This window comes from Lampetra fluviatilis, chromosome 25 (assembly GCF_964198595.1).
Source record: "Lampetra fluviatilis chromosome 25, kcLamFluv1.1, whole genome shotgun sequence".
Classification (NCBI taxonomy): domain Eukaryota; kingdom Metazoa; phylum Chordata; class Hyperoartia; order Petromyzontiformes; family Petromyzontidae; genus Lampetra; species Lampetra fluviatilis.
Genome location: NC_136299.1, coordinates 920949 through 944338, shown reverse-complemented (window position 1 = coordinate 944338; position 23390 = coordinate 920949). Strand labels below are relative to the sequence as shown.

The 23390-nt window shown below is 43.7% G+C and overlaps 1 protein-coding gene across 2 annotated transcripts; it reads right to left on the bottom strand.

Annotated features, from left to right (window-relative positions):
* Positions 1-936: 936 nt before the first annotated feature.
* Positions 937-23346, bottom strand: DNTTIP1 (deoxynucleotidyltransferase terminal interacting protein 1). 2 transcript variants are annotated; one of them, XR_013639254.1, is made up of 14 exons: positions 22971-23346; positions 22773-22843; positions 16078-16174; positions 15188-15286; positions 13467-13544; positions 11729-11788; positions 11476-11537; positions 10657-10702; positions 8670-8728; positions 7746-7806; positions 5864-5935; positions 5390-5445; positions 4182-4397; positions 937-1100 (listed from the first exon to the last, which is right to left on the bottom strand). XR_013639254.1 is itself a non-coding variant. In XM_078867979.1 (13 exons), exons 1-13 carry the CDS (start codon positions 23022-23024, stop codon positions 4289-4291), a joined length of 924 nt encoding a protein of 307 aa, XP_078724105.1. In that variant the 5' UTR covers positions 23025-23346; the 3' UTR covers positions 3914-4288. The 2 variants fall into 2 exon arrangements, 1 of the variants encoding a protein (XP_078724105.1); XM_078867979.1 differs by lacking the exon at positions 937-1100 and having other exon boundaries at positions 3914-4397.
* Positions 23347-23390: the final 44 nt, after the last annotated feature.

The window sequence follows — 23390 nt, the reverse complement described above, 5'->3', positions numbered from 1 at the left end:
AATACGGGCGCATGAGAGATCGCAACGCTGTGGGCAATGGCAGCAGTTGCGAGGGACGATGTCTTCACTGCAAGGGTGGCACAGTCGGGTTTTTTACAATCGGGTTTGTCTTTTTATATTAAACCCGATCATCTGAGACTGGGAGAAATCCGGTTTAATTGGTTCTAATTGCAGAACTGCACTTCTCAACGATGGGCTTCATCCATTCCAAGCTAAGGAACTCACTGGCACCCATTATTGTGGAGAAGCTCGTGTTCATCAAGACCAACCTGCCCGCATTCTACGATTACCCCTTGCCCGACGGCCCCGAGTATGATAGCAGAACCGACGAGGAAGCAGCCTAAGCCTATCAGAGTTCCGTATTCATTAAACCAGGTTTTAATTCCCCGAAATCGGGTTTAATTGTATTAAAGAAAAAACCCGATGCCTGCGGCTGGAAAAATCGTTTTTTTTTCACCCATGCTTCACTGACACTGCACCAAGCCCAACTGTCAGGAAAGCAACTCCCATGCAACATGGCTGGCATGTTACTCATGCAGCATGTCCAAAATGAAGTCACCCATCTAAAATGGCTGGTACGGCGTTATCGCTCCATGCTATTCAGCTGAATTGTGGATTAGGTATGTTTTATTAACGTTTATATTTGGTAATGTTATTAAATATTATACATATTGATATAAATTACGTTACATTATCACTCAATTTTGTTTTACATTGACAATGGACACCGAGTGGTCCTTACCGCCTCAAAGTTATTTCCCGAGTTATCTTAACTCCCTCAAGGAATTGTAATTTACAAGTCTTAGCTTAAGCCATTTCGAAAATTGCATAAGTTATTCTGTACTCAGGCCCCAGGGCAGCACGTGCAAGACAGAAGATGACCCATAGACACCGTGATAGAGACTGCAGTCCGTGAGAGGAGGGAAGCGATTCAGAAGTTTAAGTCATTTGTTTATTGTTGCGGGAATTGAGACACCAGATCCTCGAGTGCAGCGCTTCTCAAACTTATTCCACGGCGCTCACGTTCGAGCTTGCTCAATCTTCACAACACGCCGAACCAAAAACGTCACTGTGGGCCCGAGTGGATGGGTGGGAAAGCGCTGTAGCGGAGAGAGAATTCAGAATCCCTGGCTTTTAATCTCATCAGAAATCTTTGACAGAAATGTGCGCAATTGCGCGCCTCCATGTCTGAGTATATTCCTGTCCGTCTCTTTGCGTCTTTATGTCTTAGTGCGAGTGTATTCATGTCTGTGTGTTTTCGTATCTATGAGCCTCCATGCTCTGCGTTTCTGTCTCCGTGTCTGCAAGTATATTTGTATCGGTGTCCAGTGGCGGCTCCTGCAAAATCTCTCAGGGGGGGCAAATGTTTGGATGATTGATAAGGATAAGGTCCACCCATGCAATGGATAAATTAACAGCTTAAGCATGTAAAGGCAACTTCACTACTTTAATATTAATGAAAAATAAAGTGACTCTTACAATACATCTCCTTGTTTGTTTCTATACTCACTATTATTACACTACTTACATCACATTACTCTCTTAATACACTGCTTACATACTGACATTTTGCTCTTCTCTTTTTCAAAGTAGCAAAGTGATCAATTACTCTCTCATTGAAAGCAGGCATGTTCCTGACTAGTTCCCTCTCCATGGAAAGCATAGCCATTGCATTCAGACGTTCCTGTCCCATTACATTTCTCAGGAATGTCTTGATTCTCTTTAAGGTTGAGAAACACCTCTCAGCTTCAGCAGTTGTCATGGGAGTGGTTATGAGGATGTTCAACAGAGCAACAGTCTCTGAAAAAGTATCCTGGAGGTTGTACTTCAGCAAAACCTGGTACAACGCTAGTGCACCACAGCAGCCCTTAAATTCTGGACTCTCATAAATGACAGACAGTTCAGTCTTCAGCTTCGCCTTATTTAACATAGGGTATGCCCTGACAGTGATGTTCAGAGCCTCAACAGGGAATGTATGGCCATGCTGTTGAAACATCTCTCCTTGTAGCAGCGTGGCACTTACAAGGTGGTCGGTAAAGGAGAACCTTTCTTTGGTATGCAATACAGTATATAATTTAATGTTGGGTTTGTCTATGGCAGTATATAGTAGGGTGTAGACTCGTGTGATGTAAGAGAATAAAGTTTAGATGCAAGCATATTATATATTTTTTTTACGACGTAGAATTGTAATGTATTACTTACTGTTAGTAACTCATCGTATTGTAGAGTATATTTAGTATACTGATGATAATATGTAGTTTATACGTTAGTTGTTTACGTGGTGGTTTTAGTTACTGCAGCTACATACTATTAACACTCCTTCCCTTCATTAATGCTACCTTTATCCCCTCCCTTTGATGCTGCTAATCCTGCACAATGCACGGGCATAAATAGTACAATTCACATACCTGCATTTCCCATATCACATACCTGTATTTCCCATATCCCCTCCCTTTGATGCTGCTAATCCTGCATAATGCACGGGCATATGCAGTACTAGTCACATACCTGCATTTCCCATAAATATGCTAAATTCTTGTTAATATTTCATATTCTTTTGTTAAGGCTCCCCCTTTCTTCCCCCCTTCCAACCCAGCTTATATACATGCTCCAAGCACGTGTGCTGTTTCATTCAGACGCTGTCGCCTCGACAGACCTGGTTTTCACCTGAGGACGGATACTTGCGTTGTGGCCGAAACGTCGTGAGAATTATTTTATTGTTTTATTTTTATTATTTTATTACTTCCCTTCTACGTGACTTTACCGAAAGAACCAAGAAGATGAATCCCTGCAGTCACGAATGCTTTAAATCAAAATTCCACTAGGTGGCGACATATATTGTTGACTGAAACGTGCTGACGTATGATGACGTAAGCACGTTAGTGCGAGCCCTCCCGGAAGCCATAGAGAATGCATTGCAGCGCCCGCCGTTAGAAAAAAACATCTTTGAATGTAAGTCTATGGGACCACTCGGGGCGATTCTCAGCCAGAGTGAAATCGCCCAAAAAGAGGCGGTACTCCACAGAACGTGACATGACGCTGATTGGACTATATCCGGAGGCACAGTAACGGCTAGCATAGCTCTGTGGTTGAATGAGATTGTTAATGTGATTGAAAAAGTCCCTTTCACACATTGGTGGTGCGTCGCCCAATCGCCCTAATGAAGAAACCGCCCCTGGGTGTGTCTATGTCTGAAAGTGTCTCTGTGCGTCTTGCTATCTTTGTGTGTCCTTGTGTCTGTGTGGGTATATTCATGTTTATGTGGGTGTATTAAAGTCTTGTGCATCTCCGTGTCTCTGCATGTCTGTGTCTCCATGTCTGTGTCTCGTTTGTCTCTACATCACTGTCCATTACCGTGTCTCCGTGTCTGAGTATTCACGCATGTGTGTCTATATCTTTGCGTGTGACTCCATGTATTTGTGTCTCCACGTCTGTGTGCGTCTCTATGTCTGCACAATTGCGCATGCACAACCAAAGGGAATAAGAGGTTGAGAGGTCTGGGGGTGGAGGATGACAGCTGTCTGTTGCTCTCTGCCACTACCAATGGGGGGGGGCTGGAGGTGAGGAGTGGGGGCTTGAGGTTCTTTCCCTTTCTTTAATTCCAAAGCCAGCGTGGCACCATAGCACACCGATTGTAAACCACTGCTCGTCGTGTGTATTAACGCGTCTTCGCTTACCAGTGTTACTTTGTTTTGTGTTAGTTAGCTCTATATGGCGCCTTGAGACATTGTTAAGGTTCGTAATAACTGCAAATGATTATGATATAGAATGGTGTATTTATATGTTTCTGAGAATTCAAGTTTCAGTGCAAAGATATATAGACAGATTTGCCCCTGCTCGGGTTCAGCCCAGACAGTCTGGGAAACGGCATCTGTGTTCTGGTGGCAGGAATTGATTGCATGACATCTCGAACCCGTGTCATATTGAACTTTATTCCTGTGAACTGCACAGTTTTGATAGGCCTAAACTGGCTGAGAATGTGTCTGGGTTTGGTCTGCAGAAAAGGTGGCAACCCTGTGTATGGGAAACAATACAAGAGGGAGAAATGTGTAAACAATACAAACGAGACAATACAATACTGCAAAAAAAGAATCGATTCTTGATGTGCATCGTGAACTGATTAGCGACAATTGCATCACTGCATGGAGGAGAGTGAATACTTTCATATCTCGCCTTTCTACCTTGTGGCCACCTCATCTCTGAACTGTCTCATCTCTGCAGTGGTTCCCTTGTCCATTGTGTGCCTGCACTTTGTCTCATTTGCTCGATCCCGTGCCCTGCACTCCATCTAATCTCGGTCAGTGCGCGCAGCCTCCATGCAGCGCCCCATCTTGTCCAGCATCCAAACTGGCACAGAGAATGGTTTAATCTCGTCCGGAAGTAGCTCCGGGCAGTTCCTACACAGGGCACAAAGACAGGAGTAAGGGCGCTTAGTGTGAAGCGGCACGGAGTAGGGACATGCTTATGTAGTTACCGCTAGTGCTGTGTTACTTTAAGGATGTGTTACTAGCAACGTGTGTTGGATCTGGGGTAAGCGTAAGGTTAGTGTTCGTATTAGGGATCGCACCGGTGTTAATCTTAGCAATGGCGACAGTCAAAATTAGGCAAGTGTTCGAATCACAGTAATGGTTGTTGTTAGTCATATTAGGGTTAGTGTTGCAGTTAGCGTTCATAATATCATTAGGGTTGGAGATCATTACAGAGATAGTGTTAAAGTTGTGTTTGCGTTAGTATTAATGTTAGAGTTAGTGTTAGAGTTCGTCATGTTAGAAGTTAGGATTCTGGCGAGTGTTTACTTTAGCTTAATGGGTTATGGTTATGGATGATGCTATTCCACCAAATGAGGAACCACTGGGAAAAAAGTCTTTTGTATTGCTCCAGTATCTACAACACAGGAGAACAATCAACACGCAGAGCCTGGGCATGGCCGAGCAGTGAGCCACCTCGTGAGTGGGGCGTGGAGCTGCTGAGCAGACTCACATTGACAGGGGGACGTTTTGCATCTGAAGACCAAGTCACTGTGATTGCCAGCTCAAATGAGAATTAAGGCACTGGTGCTCATCTCCTGCGTACAGCCCCAGAGCCAGGGCTGTAAACATTCCAGTAGCAGGAACGAGTCTCTCCATAGACACAACCACTGTTGACTCGTTCACAAAGAGCTACTCATTTTATTGACCCCACGGGGATGATGAGCTGAGTGAATCCACTAATCAGGATTCAACTTGCAACATTCCAATTGTTGAAGACTTAGTCTTATGAGTTCATATGGGGTGGTGCGCAGGTTATGAGCTAGCATTGTAGGGTAGGTGTCTACTCAGTCTCAGGTTAGTGTTGATGTCAATGTTATACGAGTTAGGGTTCAGGCCGTCTAGAGCCCCGGGGAACTCACCTGTACTCATCGCTCTCGACCAACTCACGGATATCTTGTTCCAGAAGCAGATAGGCCTACAGACATGCACACAAAAATTAACAGTCTGTCCCTATCTCAGTGTCTGTACACGTGTATATTTGCATCGCAGTCTGTGTGTACATGGGGAGTGGTGGCACAATGGTTGGAGCACTGCTGTATGAACCCAGTTCCATTCCCGCTCACGGCCAACATCGCTGGCGAATATCTAAACTGGTCCTGAGCGTCCCTTAGGTCGACCTCGCCTTAAATGAGTACCTGGTGCAGTGAATAAACATCAGCACTGACGAGACAATGGCGAGTGGGCATGGCATTGGCCACCCACCCCCTCATTTGCCGTGCTGGCCTTTATAGGTGCTCACAAACATCACTTGCCCCAACAACATGTTAAAGGCTATAGAGGGTCTTTGTTTTTGTGCCTGTAAGTGTATGTCCGTTTTTGTACAAGCATCTCACCATTTTTCCCCCTGTAGCTGGCATGTGATGTCTCTCTGCCAGCCAGTGCTTGTCTTGCGTGTCCGCTGCATACTGTCACACACAAAGATCTCTGTTAATTCCTACGTACTGGTGAGCAAGTGCAGTTGGTGAATATCGATTAAGACCAGTATTGCACCAGAGGGGGTGGTTTGGCCAGCACCATGGCAAACTACATTTGTCTTTTGAGTGTTAATATTTGCACACTGCACCAGTTAACCCTTTAAGGCTGAGTTGACTTAGGGGAGTAGCATATAGTCACAGCACTTGATTCACAATTTGAGTTCGTGACTTCAAATCCCCGTTGACTTAGCTGTCATCATCATTTCTCTCGAGTTGATCAAATGTATTCCCCCACTATTTGGGAAGTGTGATTTTTGACAACTGTTATGGTCATCTTTCAAACATCATCATCATCATCAATATCAATCTTAATCAGCATTATCATCATCACGATCATTATTGTTAATCATTATCAATCATCCATTTTCATAATTATAATCATGGCCAAACATCCCAATATAGAACCACAGAACTTGGGCAATTGTTGGTATTGCGGCTTTTGGCTGACTTCCACTTAATTGTGGATTCCCGCACCTCCACGCAAAAAACTACGCACGTTACAAGCTCTACTGCAGTGTTTTGCATTGCAAATTCGCAAGAACGACGATACTATATACATAAATCTAATGGTCACCATTGCATTTATTATTACAATCAGGAGCAGTGACATAATTATCATCACCATAATCATCATCGTGCACCATCACGATTGTCACCACTTTGGGGTCAATAAAATAAGCGGCGCCATTACATTACAGGTGGCTTGTAGTCAGCCCATGGAGAGTTTGTTCCCCCCTCCATGAGAAGGGAAAACTAGAATCCATAAGTAACGGAGGGAGGGAACTTGCCTATAACATCTAGCAGTTAGCCAGCACCAATTCAAGTAAGCCTGACTGCTGATGAGATGCTGAATGTGGGAAAAGGTTCATAGTTGCTTGTATTGAATGAATGTTGTTGTAATTATGCTCTCCCAGAAGGCTGTGTGGCTGATGGGATGTGATAAAATAATTGTATATTTTTTATTTGGAGGGACTGGCAAGGGAATGAGGCATGGTGTCTGCTCACGTGTTGTGTTACTCATGTAATGATAATAAAGCCTGTAAGCGGTGTGAGTGGACTAGTGGCCACGGAAGGTAATGACAGGGGAGTCAGCCTACAGTGCGAATGCACTAGTGGCCACGGGAAGTAATGACAGGGGTATCGGTTGTAAGTGCGAAGGGGATGGTGGCTCCGGGAATGATCGAGGACGCGTGGTCAGGTAACGGAAGAGGACGGTAGGGTCTGCTGGTGGAGCGAGCGTCTAGTCAGCGAGAAGGTTCGGGAAGGGGGGCGTGGCCTCGGTTGGTATATAAGGGAGATGTGTGGGAGGACTCAGGGCTGTTGCAGTGGAGTCTCCGCCTGATGTCAAGTTAACGTGTCTTCAATAAAGTGCCATCTCAAGAAAAGTGTGTTAAGTCGTCATTACGCTCATATTCACCAGGGCGACGTGAACGATGATTTCGGTGATCAGTAGACCACACCGCTGTGGTAAAGCTCCTAAACCCATAGCACAGCAAGTGCGTCGGTGAACCTGCCTGCATGGAGCTTTGAGTGTACTCCCCTCATATTGCACAGGGTTTCTCAGGGTACTCTGGTATATTCTCTGGTATATATTCTGGGATATTCTCACATAACTCATTCATGGAAATGACCAAACGCTCGAAGGCAGGAACATAATGAACAGCAGTCTTGAGTCTCAGGGAGACATCCCTTTGTGACGTAAATAAATAATTGCCATTCTTCTTATAAGGATTATGCTTACCTTAAACACATCTGGATGTTTTATGTAAATACGCCCTCTCGTTCCACCCATACCTAGAGCTCTGATACAACCACAAGGATACACACACACACATGTATGTCAAACAAATACAACCTCAAAATATTTGTAAATAACACTATGGTCTTAAAAGTAAAATATATAGCAGGTGATATATCAGGCAATGGCTCTTCAACAAAGCACATAAATCAAAGGCCAGATTTACACATACACAGGCACAGACGTATCTGTGTGGCATGTGTATGATGTTCTCCCCTTGTTCTGCACTGGTTTTCTCTAGGTTCTCCCGTTTCCTCCCCATAGCTAAAACAACCGATACAACGTAGTTGATATTCACCAAAACTTCCCAATGTTGAAAAATAACCTGAAAATTACTCAATTCGGATGTTTCATAGCAACACCACTCTCTATTGCGAAAACTCGGCAGGACCCGCCTGAGAAATAGTCTTGAGACTCACCAAGGCTTTCACTAGGTAAAGAAGCATAATAACAAGTCAGTACACATGTAACGGTCTTCACTATAGTCAATACATTATGATTAGAAATGTACATCCTTACATGAAAATGACCTCTAACTGCAGTCAACATCTTCTGCCACTACTGTTATTGCTGCTGCAGCAGCTTTTGTTACTGCTGCTAATTTTGTTGCTTGTGCTACTACTGATGCTTCTGGTGTTACTGTTGTGGCAGATGTTGCCGTCTTTGGTACTGCTGCTACTCTTATACTGTTGCTGCTGCTTTTGCTACTGCTTGTATTGCAGCTGTACCTGATGCTGTTGCTGCTGTTGCTGCTGCCGCTTGCATTGCCACTATGGCTTGTATTGCAGCTATATGTGCAACGATTGCTGATACTGCTTGTATTGATGATGGATGCGATGATGTATGTGCTGCTGTAGCCAGTTATACTTGTTAGCTCGAGATCCCAGGACAAATGTGGTCGATTCCACCAGGCGAGAGGAGTCCCACTACAGACACAAATACAGATCCCCCACACAGCATCAGTAATTGCTGGGACAAGTGATGTTAGCGAGCACCTCTTAAGGCCAGCACCAAAACCGTTTGCACCTCTTAAGGTCGGCACCACAACAGTTTTCCTCCCCAGTGCCAATGTTCAAGCAATGCACCAGATGCTCATGTAAAACTGAAATAACCAACAGGATGCCCAGGATAGGTTCAGATAGCACTTGCTGTTGGCCAAAGGTGGGAGTCAAATACAGGTCACTGGGTTTGGCGTGAAATTTGCGAACCACCAGTAATACCCCTCCACACAAAAACACAGACATGCAGACGCACGTGTATAAAGCAACATAGCTGTACAGAATGCTGGGGAAAGTGTGAGCACCTACGAGGGCCAAAACAGGGTGGTGTATAAAGCACCACGCCTTTGTGTCCCCAGTGCTGATGTTCACCACACACCACAATAGGTCAGGACTGGCGCTAGAGGGTGCTAGGGTGGGCACTGCACACGCAGACGTCTCTTTAACCCACCCAAGTTGATTCTGCTTAGCGGTGATTCACCGCTTCTGTGCCCCCCCCCCAACAGCTTCACTGGCCCCCTCAACCGCAAGAGGCTGGAGCCGGTCATGCGCCAGGTACTCATCTAGGGCTTGCTTAGTCGACCTAGGGGAGGCCCCATTTCCACACATAGCCTAGAAGATGAACCACCTGACAGTGGTCGTTTAAACAATAAATCACCATGACTTTGAAACAGGCATGCAACTACACAGACACAACAGCCGCCTTTCGCAACTCGGTCAAAGTGAAGTCACCACAGCGCTTGTGCCAGGCCAGGTGCACACTGAGGCCACATGAAGTGTCAAAGGCTCGCTGACTGGAAGTCACAGGACAGAGTCAGATGCCATGGGTTGACCGAGATGACTGACAGATGCACCACCTGAGCCCCCTACTGTGCCAACTTGCTGCATTTTAGCTACCTGCCACTCCGCTCATTGTTGCGAGCATTGCTCCTCTGCCCTCCACTGTTGTTGGAGGGTAACTGCCTCCAACTGCTCAGGAGTGTCCTTCATGAGCCTCCTCCAGAGCCTGATCTTGACACCCATGGTACCAGTTCTTTGGAAAGGCCACTCAGCTCCACATTCTCCTATACCGCATCAGTTCGTCTCTTCTCCAGCTCGTGCCGCGCCCATTTAGCCCCCTCAATCCTGCCAAACAGAAGCTGCTTGGGCATACGGTGGTTGGGCATGCAGGCTACATAATCCAGCCAGCACAGCCTCGTCCGTCGGAGCAGCTCACTCTTGAGAATGTGTCCAGATCTTTCAAGGATTTGTGATCTCACACCATCCAGCCTGGTTAAACTCAATACGGATCGTAGTCGGGCCAGCTTGAATGTTTCAAACCGACGCAGATTTTTTTTTTAGAAGGGTCCATATTTCATAAGCATAGAGAAATGAGGGCGTGACTGTGGCCGAGAAGGCCCAAATCTTCATGTGGAGCGACTAACCAGGTAGCTTCCACACAGCGTTATACAGCTGACTAAAAGGTAATGCCGCTCGGCTATTTTGGATCGAGACCTCTGCTGCCAATCCAGAGCTGGTCATGCACACACTCCCCAGGTATGGAAACTCCTCCACTCTCTCTACAACTGCCCCATCACTCATGGGAAGTTGAGGACGTGGAAAATTGGAAGACACAAAATACCCAGGCAGGTGCTTAGTTTTGGTAGGGCTCTTAGTGGCACGCTCCAGGTTCAGCAGCAGAACCTCCAACTCCTTCTCAGAGTGAACAGCAATCACCACATACACAGGTGCACAAACACAAAGGCACACAGACAACAAGTAGTGCAGAACCAAGTGCTAATTTAGAACACCCATCAAGGCTGACATAGCTAAATTTAACAAATCTCTGTCATAATAAACAAGAAAATAAAAAATACCTTGGGGCCTTCCTTGCGCACGGGCTCATTCGGTTTGATTTTTGAGCTGTACATAGAGACAGAGCAAGGTTTCAAACATCATTGACCACACGTTCAATATTAAAAACAATATAAAACAGCTGGCATCCCTTGTTCAATATATACGTACATGACAGACACATTTAAATACATATATAAAGTTATATATGTAAAACAATACAATAGTTACACAGACCTACTGGCCTCTTGATGCGATATATAGGCTTTGTTCAGGTGAATAAAGAGCATATGTAGATCTGTGTTGAAATTCTCACAAAGACCTCCTGTGTAGTATTCTACGAGCCACAGGGGCAAGTGCTATGAGCGAACACCTTGGAAGGCCTACACACAAGGGGGTGATGTGGTTCGCAACACATCCGGCCGCATGTCTCCCCGTTGTTGATGTTTACACACCACACCAGGTACTAATTTATGGCTACGTCGACCTAGGGAAGGCCCAGGACTGGTTCAGATATTCATCAACGATCAAACTTGGGTTGCGAGTATGTAGAGTAGTATACTAACCACTGTGGCACTGCTCCCCATTAAAGAATAACACACAATCAACTCTCTCACATACTGTATTTGTTTAACACTAAACACTGCATTACATTTTTATTTTTCGATTTAAAGCTTTCGTGACTGCAGGGATTCATCTTCTTGGTTCTTTCGGTAAAGTCACAAAGAAGGGAAGTAATAAAATTACTTCCTTCTACGTGACTTTACCGAAAGAACCAAGAAGACTGCATTACATGTTAGTTGTTCCATCTACAGCCGACACAGCTCACACACTGAGCTTACACAGAGGTGCTGGGTGCCTTGCGCTCATACGATGTGAAGTGGCTTGGAGGACGCCCCTTTCTCTGTGGGCACATCATCATGATCAGCATCATTAGCACTATCATCAGCACTATCATGAATTGTGTCGACAGCATCATCACCATTACCACCAAATCCACCACTGACACCACCGCTGTCACCACAAATACTATGACCACCAACACCACCACCACCACCCCCTTCACAATCACCACCATGGTGAGGTGACACTTACCTTCCTGGGTGTTGATTCTGACTTCACAGACTCCTGGACATCATTGCTCAGCTTTGGCTTCTAAAGCATGAAAACAAATGTTAGAAAAACACATCAAGATGATATGGGTCTATAGTAAAATATATTTAATAAAGAAAATTAACAACTAATTTAAGAGATTGTTATGGGTCTAACACACAGGCTCACAAGTTTGTGACGTTACAGGTCCCAGCCTGGGACCCACAACTCAGCCCCACCCATTGTGGTTTCTCCTTACATCACAAATTACATTGGATTTGGTTTCCTATGACATCATCCTGCAACATTATGTGGAATTGATAACATTGAAGGTAGATATATTCTCCAAAGGATTCCAGTACCCTGATCCATAATAAATAATAACACAAAGGTAAAGATCCCCGTTATATCCTAAACAGACTGTTCAGGCAAGTGCTGTTCGCGATCACCTATAAAGGCTGGCATGGCACAATAAGGGGTGGGTGGCCAGTAGCACATCCAGCCATCCTTTGTCTGCCAAGAGGCCATATTTACACACCGCACCAGGTACTCATTTGAGGCTGAGTCTACCTAGGGGAGGCCCAGGACCGGTTCAGATGATCGTCACTGATATTAGCCGTGAGCGGGGATATAACCTGGGTCGCCAGATTCATAGAGCATAGTGCAACTACTAAACTACAGCTCCTCATATAAGAAATAATACATCCATATATACATATACCATGGGTCGGCAACCAAAATAACAAGAGCCATTTGTCGAATTCGGTAAAACACTGCGTCACCACTCCACCCCAAACACACATGCCCGTTCTTTTACAAAAACCTGTGTAGATACATACACACAAGACCACAACCAGAATCTAACCACACAAATTCTGATTTATCTGCAGGCTAAATTGCTCCAATACCTTGTTAGCAGATGCCATGCTGTATCCACTGCTGGATTAAGGCCTCCCCAAGCCATTACCATCTGTCATGGTTCATCACTTGACCTCCGCGACAGATGCCCTCTCGTTCATGTTCCCTCTATGGGCTGCCACTATCATTAGTCTCGACCATTGACCAAGAGAGCGCACGGCAGACAACCACCATGGAGAAAGAGCGATGATATCGGCTAATGTGCGGGAGACATGTTATGACATTGTAGAAATGACGTAGACGGCACAGGTGGACCTTGATCGAGCATTGCAGAGACAATGGATGATGATGGAGACGATTCTACTTGCGATAATATAACTTTATTTTGCATGGCCTATGTAGAGCACCTGTTAGAGACTCAGCTCTAAGTCATTTAGCCACTCAGTTGGTTTATCGGAAATGTTGAATTTCAGATACACTAGCCCACTGCATGTACATGTCAGGAAGTGCGACGTGATAAGGTCGAGGATTTGGAGTTTGCAGTCGCACATAGGAGAGCCTGGTGATAATTTTGACAATGGTGGTGATGATGGTCATGAAGATAGTGGTGGTGGTAACGATGATGGGTAATAATTGTGGAGATGACTGGAATGATGATGACAGTGCTGGTGGTGATGATGATGATGTTCATGATGATGGTGGTGGAGATGATGAGAGAAGCCATGTTGATGGTATGTGATTCCACATTGCTTTTTTTGTTTAGTTTGTTGTCCTTCCCCGCACCTCCTATTACCACCGTTGGCAACGTACGGTACAAAATAAGTTGAACGCATTGGATTTACCTGCATATTGCCCACACTTACACACACATACACATACATACCTTGGCTGCAGTAGATTCTTGATGATGCTGCTGGTGTTTAACACTGACTTTGCCTGGCTCCTGGTACATCATCTTGGCCTGCAGAACACACATACACGCACAGTGATGGCTTCCTTAACATACACAATCATTGTTTTGAGAACAATGCACTTGACATTTAATGTATGGCATTAACTGACAATAGTACAGAAAGCCAGGAAACCAAAACTTTCCATATTCCCATAAAAAAATATTTTCACACAACCTATCGTACCCTTGGCTATAAACATCTCACAATTCGCCAGCATTTATTTAAATAAGCGTGACTGCTGCTGAGAGAATGAATGTCAAAATCAACCCCAATCTTTGCTTGTGTTGAACCAAAAAAAATGCTCGTTACTTTTGTGCAGGAAAAACAAATATAGGAAGGAGGCGTTATTTATCGTATTAATATTCTCCACAATAACGCTTAATGATTAATGTTTGTTATATATTGTTTTGTCCAGGCCATCCTTTACCCTCCAACACCTCGGAAAACGGGGCACTGACTTTAGATGAGACAATACGAATAAGGCAGTAAACACGACGCAAAAAAGTGAATTGATTAATGACGAGATGGAAGGATGAGATCAGTTCGTGAGGTGCTCAATAAATTATTGCACCACAAGATCGTGACAGGCGGTGACAATTTGGGGAGACTTTCGTCCAGTAGTAAATTGACCATGGTTGATGATGGCAATGACTGAATCACAATGACAAACTAAACTAAACAATGATTTTTATGAGCTAAGGCCCACTGAGCTATATTGCTCTTTTTTAGTATTGACCTGGCCACAAATAATAGCGCAACAAAGTGGCTTATCATGTGAAAATTTATAGCAGCCAAATATTCTAAACACGTTTCGCAATATGGAGGGACCTGGGGAAAAATCCACACGACCACAGGGAGAACATGCAAACTTCAAATATACAGCAGGCATCAGGATAGAATCCAAGACTTCCTGTATACCAAGCGAGGTAGTTGACTTCTCGCCACCATGGCGACAAAATTGGGATAATTAATCGAATCTCTGGGGGTCAATCGTAGTTTTTCTGCCACATAGACCTGTTTTCATCTCAAGACAATATTCATATCTACTATAATCATCCCAGGAATGTCCTTAACGCTCGTGACGACCCTCCACGTCGACCAACCCCCCCTCATTAATAATAATGAACACGTGGCGTCTTCCAAATGGACATCCCCCTCCATTAATAATAATTAGCGGGTGACGTCACTCCACATGGGGGGGGGGCGAGACGCCTCCCCCCCCCCTCCTCAGCGTCAACTTACAACCCTCAGTACAAAGGCAGAACCCTCACGTCACGCGATCTCCGTAACGCTATTGAGACATCAAAGTAAAAAGGACGTCATAATGAACAATGGATTATAACCTCTAAATGAAAAAAGTCTGTGTCACCGCGGCCTTACAAATTGCACGCGAATGGATGAAATGAATATCACGTCGCAGTCTGCTTTTCGCTTGCAAGTTTCAGATTTACTGCAATATACCCATCCTTGGACGGGCAACAGGCTAGTCATTTTAAAATTTCCACCACTTTCTCTGGAGGACTGTAAACCAAGGCCTCAATTGCTCACTTGAGCAGAAACTCACTGTGACGTTGTGAACCGCACAGCTGGAATCAAGACTGGTAGGAAAAGCAATGGAAGTGTGGAATCACGACAATGAAGAGAAACCCACCTGCTCAAGGCAGTTGCGTATTGTATCTCTCACCAGGTGAGCCGCATCTACCCCCTCTCCCACGTTGTCACGCACATTTTGAGCTGCTTTCTGCACAAACTGAGTGGGGAAAATGTAAACGCGTTAACAACGCACAAATATCCAAACAAAGTGGTAAGCAAGTATCTTAAACATTCCTCCAGTTATTTCTGGAAGCTATATTCAGCTGACAATATGCTTCAACTTGTGGCCCATGATGGCTGATAGACTGGTCCACAAAGCTATGGCCTGGTGTGATATCAGACATTCCAGGAGATAGAAGAGACATGACGATGTACTGAAATGAGAAAATGCAGACAAGAGAGAGATGCAGTGAGATTATAGATGAGAAATGGGGACTGAAATGAGAAGACAACTATAGATAATAGAGAAATAGCAAGATGAGATAAAAAAACACATGTTTAGTGCAACCGAAGATAAACGATGAGGCAGATTAAGATGTAATGACAGTGAAATGTGGTGAAAAAATAAGTGTTCAGACAAGGTAGTAAAGATAACAGGTGAGAGAGATGCATCCAGACAAGACATAAAAGAGAAACAAAAAGAAAGAGTTGCATTCATATTAGATGCAAGAGATATGTATTCCGATGACATAGATGATACAGAAGAAATGCATTCAGATGAGTTGATACGACAGAGATGCATTTACGTGACAGATATGGGAAATATATTCATCATAATAAAGATGGGCAGTTGGCTCAGCCGTGGTACGAGCGGCTTATAATTGTAATGTTGCGAGTTCCTGGGTGGTCGGAAGATAAGCGCATCATCTCCTTTGGCGGATCTGAGTCAGTGGTGGAAATTGCGCATATCATGACAAGAGGCGGGTGGCTTTGTGGCCGTCTACTCACGTGAGAGTATTTGTTGAGCACAGCACGGATGTCGTTGTTGATGTACGGCTGCAGCACAATGCGCAGCAGTTCCATGGAGGTGGCTGGCTCAGTGAAGCTGTGGCCGGAATTGGGGACACGAGAAACGTTGAAGATGTCACGGTGAGATCTCACACTCACAACAAAGGATCCTGGAAGTGCAGGTAATTATAACAACTCGGAAAGTGATAACAGACGACAACACCAACAACAATGCAAGTCACCTTTGCAATATCAAGGCGTCGCTTTAAATGCCTCGGCAACTCCGAACACCTTACATCACATCTGTGTCTCCCTCGCCCTTCCCCCAGTCATGCTTTCGTTCCTCTTCCCTTCTTGCTCTCCTTCACTGAAAGCAACTCCCACCGCACGTAAAACAATCACCTTCACTAACCTGCTCCCATTCCTCCCTTAAAACAACCCCCATCTCTTCTCCCAAGCTCAGGAGTCGAGAACCAAAATAACAAAGATATTTTTTGTTCGAATTCGGTAAAATATTTTAAGAGGCACAATGCATATGAATACGAAACGTGGTACTTCATAAATAACAACACAAAGGAGTCCTTAAAGAGCCGTGTGCGGCTCTGGAGCCACAGGTTGCCGAACCCTGCTCTAGCCCATCCTACTGCTACTCCTGCCCCCGGCCAACAGCTACGACCAGGCTTACCCAAACCATCCTGAACCACTCCCACCTAACATAGCCACCTCCGCCCGCTCGTTGTGGAGGTCGTCCTCGGATCTCCCATTAACATGCTAATTTCTGACATTAACATCAATAGCCCCACTCACTTCGTTGATGATCCGTAGGCTACACCGATTTCAAACCTTTAAAACAGTCTGCCTCAGCAGCTTTTCTCTCTCTTTCTCAACGGTTTTATTTAACTTGATTCCTCTGTAGTGGTCAAATCTTGCAATCTAAATTTCGTCCACTTCCCGTTGTCCAATCAATCCCTAATTTTGCACACGCATTCACATCCGGAGACAATGCATGCCTGTATGAATCAATTAATCAATTAATTCGCTCGTTTAAAGCAAATCATATTTTGTGTGCAAGCCTTATTCGACGAGTGGTTTGCCAACAGGTTTCGTGAAAACAAAAAAATGAATACCAACGTAGGAGTTGAGAGTTCGAAACTCGCCCGGAAAATGTTTTTTTTAAGGTAAAGAGTAACATGAAATGCTTTGGCGTCTTACAAAACTTGTTTATTTATTTATTATGTTGTGCATCGAATGGGACAATTCATGAATAGGGTCAGTGACGTCATTTTTGCACAAACCCCATTTAAAGTTAACTTCTAACATTTTTCTTTGTTTTATCCATTTACATTTTCAATTTAAGTTGGTTGTGCTGGACACATCATTTCAGTGTTGGCCTTTCGATCGAAAGGTCAAGAGTTCAATTATCGGGTTTGAAAATTGTTTTTCACAAATTCAGATTTAAAGAACTTTATATAGAGGTTTCAACTCTACCTTATTTAAGAGTCAGTTGGCTGTGGCTGATAAGTTGGTTGAACTTTGCCAATTTGAGTTTTATCTTACCATTTTCAACTCTCAGGTCCACACTTCAAGCCCTAACTTATCAAAATGGAAACCAAGAAATCAAACACAAATCAAAGCACTACTGTGACGACAAATGCTAAGTAAACAAAGGATCATGGCAACGCAAATAAAAAAGAAACTGCAACGCAACGAAAGCAACGGTTGGAAAAGGCTCGGAAAAAGTACAAAGAAAAGCGTGCAAATGAAGATGAAGAGGCAAAGCGCGCCAGACTTGAGAAACGACGCAATCGTTTGAATGATGAAATGCCAGAAGCACGTAATGTCCGATTACAACAAGACCGTGAACATCACATACAAACAAGAAATGAATAAACACCAGAAGCTCGTGATGTCACATTCAATATCAATCACAACGTTTTCAAGCACTCAATGCTGACATGACAACATTTGACAATGCAATCAATACATGCTGTGATTGCATCTGTCAAGTCTGCACCAAACGATGCTATCCAAATCAGATTTACAGAGTACGACGTAATGAAAATGCATTTAACTATCTACCAAACGAATTGTCATCAAAGCAAACATTGGAAATGTGTTCACGTTGCAAGACACACATCCGTAACAAAAGAGCTGCACCGCCAAAAGCTCACTCGAATAATTTGGATCCTGGTGAAATTCCAGATGTCATTCGAGTCTTAACACAGCCAGAACAACGTCTATTATCAACAGTGATACCATTTGTGAAGATCATCAAATTCAGTGCAGTCTTCGGTCAATATGGCTTCCCTGGAAACGCAGTGCTATTTGCTATGGACATCTTTGAAGTTAGTGACACACTTCCACGAGCAATGGATAATACTGGAATGGTTGTCATCACGGAACATCTAACGAATCTCAACATCACACGTGAATCTATATATATAAAATCGCAAATCTGTCTGTCTGTCTGTGTGTCTGTGTGTCGCCGGACCATACGCAGTTTCATTGGACGAAATGTGAGGGATTTGCGAGACACAATTGGTCCGTTTGGTTTTCCTAGCGCTGCGATTGGCCCGTTCATCGAGGCCGTGGCGGAGTAGCGCAGTTGGTAGCGCCCTCGCTTCCCATGCCAAAGGTCGCGGGATCGATCCCCGCGTCCTTCACAGGTGAATATATTTTTAAATCCTTTATATTAAGTTCGCTGCCACGCATATAAAGAATTTATAGTGAAAAACTTTGTTTTTACGAACGCGTCCACATGCAAACCACAAAATACAAAGCCTCCAACTCAGACAACACGTGAAGACCCGTGCAACGCCGGATTTTACTGCTATTTATATATATAAAAAAGGGAAATTTGTGAATGTGTGTCTGTTGAAAATGTTTAGCGTACTTCCCGACATGCAAAAAACGTGAAATTTGCCATGTGGGTACTTTCCAGAATGTACACCATGCAAAACTTATAAAAACATTACTTTTGTATTCTTTTGGGGGGGGGGGCGCAATAATGCATATATTTTGCACGACAAGTGAGCTGTGACGTCACATTTTTCATGTGACCCGCGCGTGCGGAAGCGTAACGCAGTGTGCCTGCTCATCACGCATCCCCCCCCCAACCCTCCGTGAGTAAAGTGCCATACAAATGTTTTGCAGGTCTAAGACGTTCTTCGCGCAGCATTGCTTTATTATTCCTGTCGTTTACTGCCGTACGCACCGTTAAAGATGTGTGTCTGTAGCAAGCGCGTGTATGTGTACCTATGGACGGGGGGCGCGTGTGTGGGGCGAGCGGTAGTGTAGTGGTTAGTGCGCTGCGCTATGAACTCGGCGACCCGAGTTCGATTCCCACTTACTACCACCACCTGTGACGATCATTTGAACCGGTCCTGGGCCTCCCCTAGGTTGACTCAGCCTCAAACGAGTAACCGTAGTGTGAACATCGCCACTGGGGAGACAAAGACGGCCGGGCGTCGAGAATCCAAGTCCCGGGCGAAGCCGGGTAGTAAAGCTAGTTCTCTATAAATCGTTAACGAGTTTACAATGCACTCAACTGGTTAATTCAAAACAATCCACTTTATCGGGATGTAACAATCAATGAAGAAGCAAACATCACTGATGTACATTCAGTTGCTATTCCTGCTCAACAACCAGTGGAGCAAAATCAGCCGCAAGAACCTGTAAACGCTTACATGCCAATCAATGAAAGATCTAGAATTATTCGCGCTGCATGGCATCAAACAAATGAACTTGTGTTTACATGGGGCAATGCAGGTGTTCAATGTTGTGCAATGGTGTTGGCAAATATTGTAAGAGCTGCTATACTGACACCAAGCATATGGACCACAAACACATTGAACGTTAACTTGATTGCAGGTGATGAAATGTATGAAACCATTAGATTGGCAAAACTTGAAAATGTAGGTTATCGAATGACAGCAAATGGATATCTGGAAGTCAAACATTTCAATGTCATAAGAAACGACTTAATTATGTTCTACAACTGATTCTCAATAGCCTATGCTGAGGAAACACTACTCAAAGTCTCTAATAATACTCATGAAATAAGGCGTAAAACAACGAACAACATTGTGAATAAAGCACATGAATTTAAAGCTGAAGAGTTTGCATGGTTCTAACTCTTCGCAAATGGAATCAATGGACTCAAAGAAGTAAGACCTGTGAGAATCACTCCATTGGACTACTTTCAATTCAAAATTCTGGGTAGTGATACACGATTTGAACGAAACGACTACCTCTTCTAAGCATTAATGTTCGAGTATTATCGCATCCAATCGAACATCGCAGCTTGTGGAAATAAGAGTCAAGGACAAGGTGGTACAATAGAAGATCTTCACCAACCTCTACCTTAAGAACCTTCAAGGATCAGCTGCATATTGGCAAACAGCGCTGAATGAATTGATCGGACAAATACGTTCAATAGGACCACCAACATACTTCGGGACATTCAGTTGCAATTATTTGAATTGGCTTGATATGCGCAAGGCACTCTTAATAGCTGATGGCAGACCCGATGAAGATCCAAATTCTAGTATTTAAGTTGTGAAGAGTTGGAACAAAGTATTATATGAAATAGGTTCTAGCGTACCTTTGTAAACTAAAGTCTCACAATATGAAAGGAGTGGTATCTGATTTGACAATAAAAAGGTAAGCTGTAAGGTCCTTAGCAATGTAGAATATGAGTCATATGGACTATCACGTATCAATATTAAAAAGCCTCGTATGACATTATAATAGAAAGTTTACCATTTATCTACAAATTTTGACGACCAATTTTTACTTATCAGAAGTGAAAACTTAACAACATAAGTAATACGTATTTGAAGCAATTGAAACGCACATGTCGACTTGATTATGATAGGGACATTTTCTTCCATAAATAATAGATACAATAATTACAATTACAAACACTTGACAAATACCTTTGAATTTTTTTTTAACAAATCTACTACGCTTTTATCATATTTTGGGATAACCAAAGATATATTTTATCTCCATATATATAAAAGGCAAAGTTGTGATTATGTGTCTGTTAAAAATGTTTAGTGTACTTCCCGACATACAATAAACTTGAAATTTGCTATGTGGGTACTTTCCAGACTGTACACCATGCAAACATTTTTAAAATACACTTTTGGGGGGGGAGCTAAACAAATTTGGGGGGGAGCTAAATTAGAAGTTAAGTGTGAAATTTTGAGAGAGACAAGACACAGACACGGAGACACAAAGACCAACACACAAGCAGAAAGAGCCAACCCAGAGACACACACAGAGAGAGAAAACATTGTCTTGTCTCTCTCTCTCAATTTCACACTTAACTTATAATTTAGCAATCTTTGGAAGAACGTAATCAACCAGGCTATGCGTTGTGTTGACCGACTCTCTGTGTTACATGCATTACATTTCCAAATTTTACTAAGTTTGTTTGATTGAGTGTGTTTCCTCTCTCTCTCTCTGTCCTCGTGTTGTATTATTTCCTGCAGTCACGAAAGCTCCAAATCTCTCATTGACATGCTAATTTCTCTACCCCCCCCTCTCTCTGCCCCCCTCTCTCTCTATTTAAGGCCTCGACACAGAGGCGTTGTTTCCCCTGTGTGCCTATGTGTGTTTTTTTCTGTCTCTGTTATCTCTCTCTGCTTATGTGTCTATGTGTCTCCGTGTCTGTGTTTTGTCTCTCTCTCAAATTTAGCAATCTTTGGAAGAACGTAATCCACCAGGTAGGGTGTTGACTTGTGTTAGCCGACTCTCTGTGTTTTGTTTTCTCTTTCATTTGTGCCTGATGATGATTGCTTGTGTTGTAATCGAGATGTCATATGCTATTATTTAATTTATTTTTTCTCTCTACGTGACTTTACCGAAAGAACCAAAGAGTAATTCCTGCAGTCACGAAAGCTCCAAATCAAGTATGAACAAGTAATTTATGTACTCATCTTCCCTTCGACTAATATACTGTCACCAAGAATAGAAGTTGCCATAGGAAGGTGAGAACAAATAATGGGTTTTGGTATACTTTTCATCACTTTGCAGTCAACTGTTCTTAAAAAAGCAGTTCAACACGGATACGAGTAGAAAGCGCTAATAATACTAAATTAGTAATTATACTCAAAACACTTGCAAATGTTCTACACTTTATGGCAAACTTAAATGATATAATCATCAACATTTTCCCTTCTACTACTAACAATTGACAATAATTTTGACGTACATTGTATCACACAAATAAACTTTTATCAAAATCAAAAATTTTAAAGCAACTCATTATGCATAAAAATACTAAAGGAGCGCTCCACGGTTTTATGTATGAGTTACAAATGTCCAAACATATTCTGATCAGCTGGTGACGGCTGAAAAACAATGATTTGTTACTTTTTAGTGCACTTAAAAAAAACGTTCGTTTAAAAAAATTAAGGAGTTTATTTCAGCCTGATGACGACCGCTTGCTTTGCGATCGAAACGTCGTAGTTTCTTTTTATTTTATTTGAACCTATCTACGCGACTTTACCGAAAGACCCAGCGTTGCATGCCGAGTGTGACGATGCCTAAACGGGGGATATCTCTGTATTATCCCTCCGCGAGCCCCTCAAGTAGATTCAGCGCTCGTAAACGATGTGGTAGCCGATCGTGAGTCGAGTCGGGGAGTTGGGAAACCCGACACCGCCCCAACAGCCTCCCCCTCTCACCTGAGCCCAATTTGAGATCGCCGACCCCTCCGTGCGATCTGCCGATGCTTGATCATAATGTTCCACGGCTTCTGCGCACAAACAACAGGAGCCCGTCGCAGACACCAGAGGTCAATCACGAGAATCTCTCAATGTGCTCGTACCTAGTTGAACAAAGGACGCCTTATCACAAGGAATGACGACTGAACGGCATCTTACCTTTTCGAATGAAGTTTTTTGCTCGGTCGACGCAGTGTCCTCTACAGGATGCATCACAACGTTGTCGTGGTGGCTTCAGAACCTATCGACAAGTATTGTTAAAGTGTAATCGCGGAGATCGGCCGAGGGGGCGGCCTAACACGGCAGCGCGACTAGGCAAGGGCGGGGGTCTGGGTGAGGCCTCCGCAAGACAACGCGTTAATGTTCGTACGATACCATAACAAACTACGATAATAGCCGACCACTAATATTGCCGAGGGGTAACGATTATGATGAAAGACGAATAACGTTATGTGTTAAACGGGAAGATGTTTTCAAGGGGAAGATGTTTCACTCAAAGATGATTCGAGGGACGATACGTTCAGGCAATAACAAAACGTCACGTTATGTGGTGACGTCACGCGCGTGCTCGGGCGCGAT

Coding starts and splice junctions, on each gene's coding strand:
- DNTTIP1 (XM_078867979.1), bottom strand. CDS start 23,024: ATGCATCCTGTAGAGGACACTGCGTCGACCGAGCAAAAAACTTCATTC. Junction 16,175..22,772: donor CGATCTCAAATTGGGCTCAG/GTGAGAGGGGGA, acceptor TTCCGGCCACAG/CTTCACTGAGCCAGCCACCT. Junction 15,287..16,077: donor TGCTCAACAAATACTCTCAC/GTGAGTAGACGG, acceptor TTCCCCACTCAG/TTTGTGCAGAAAGCAGCTCA.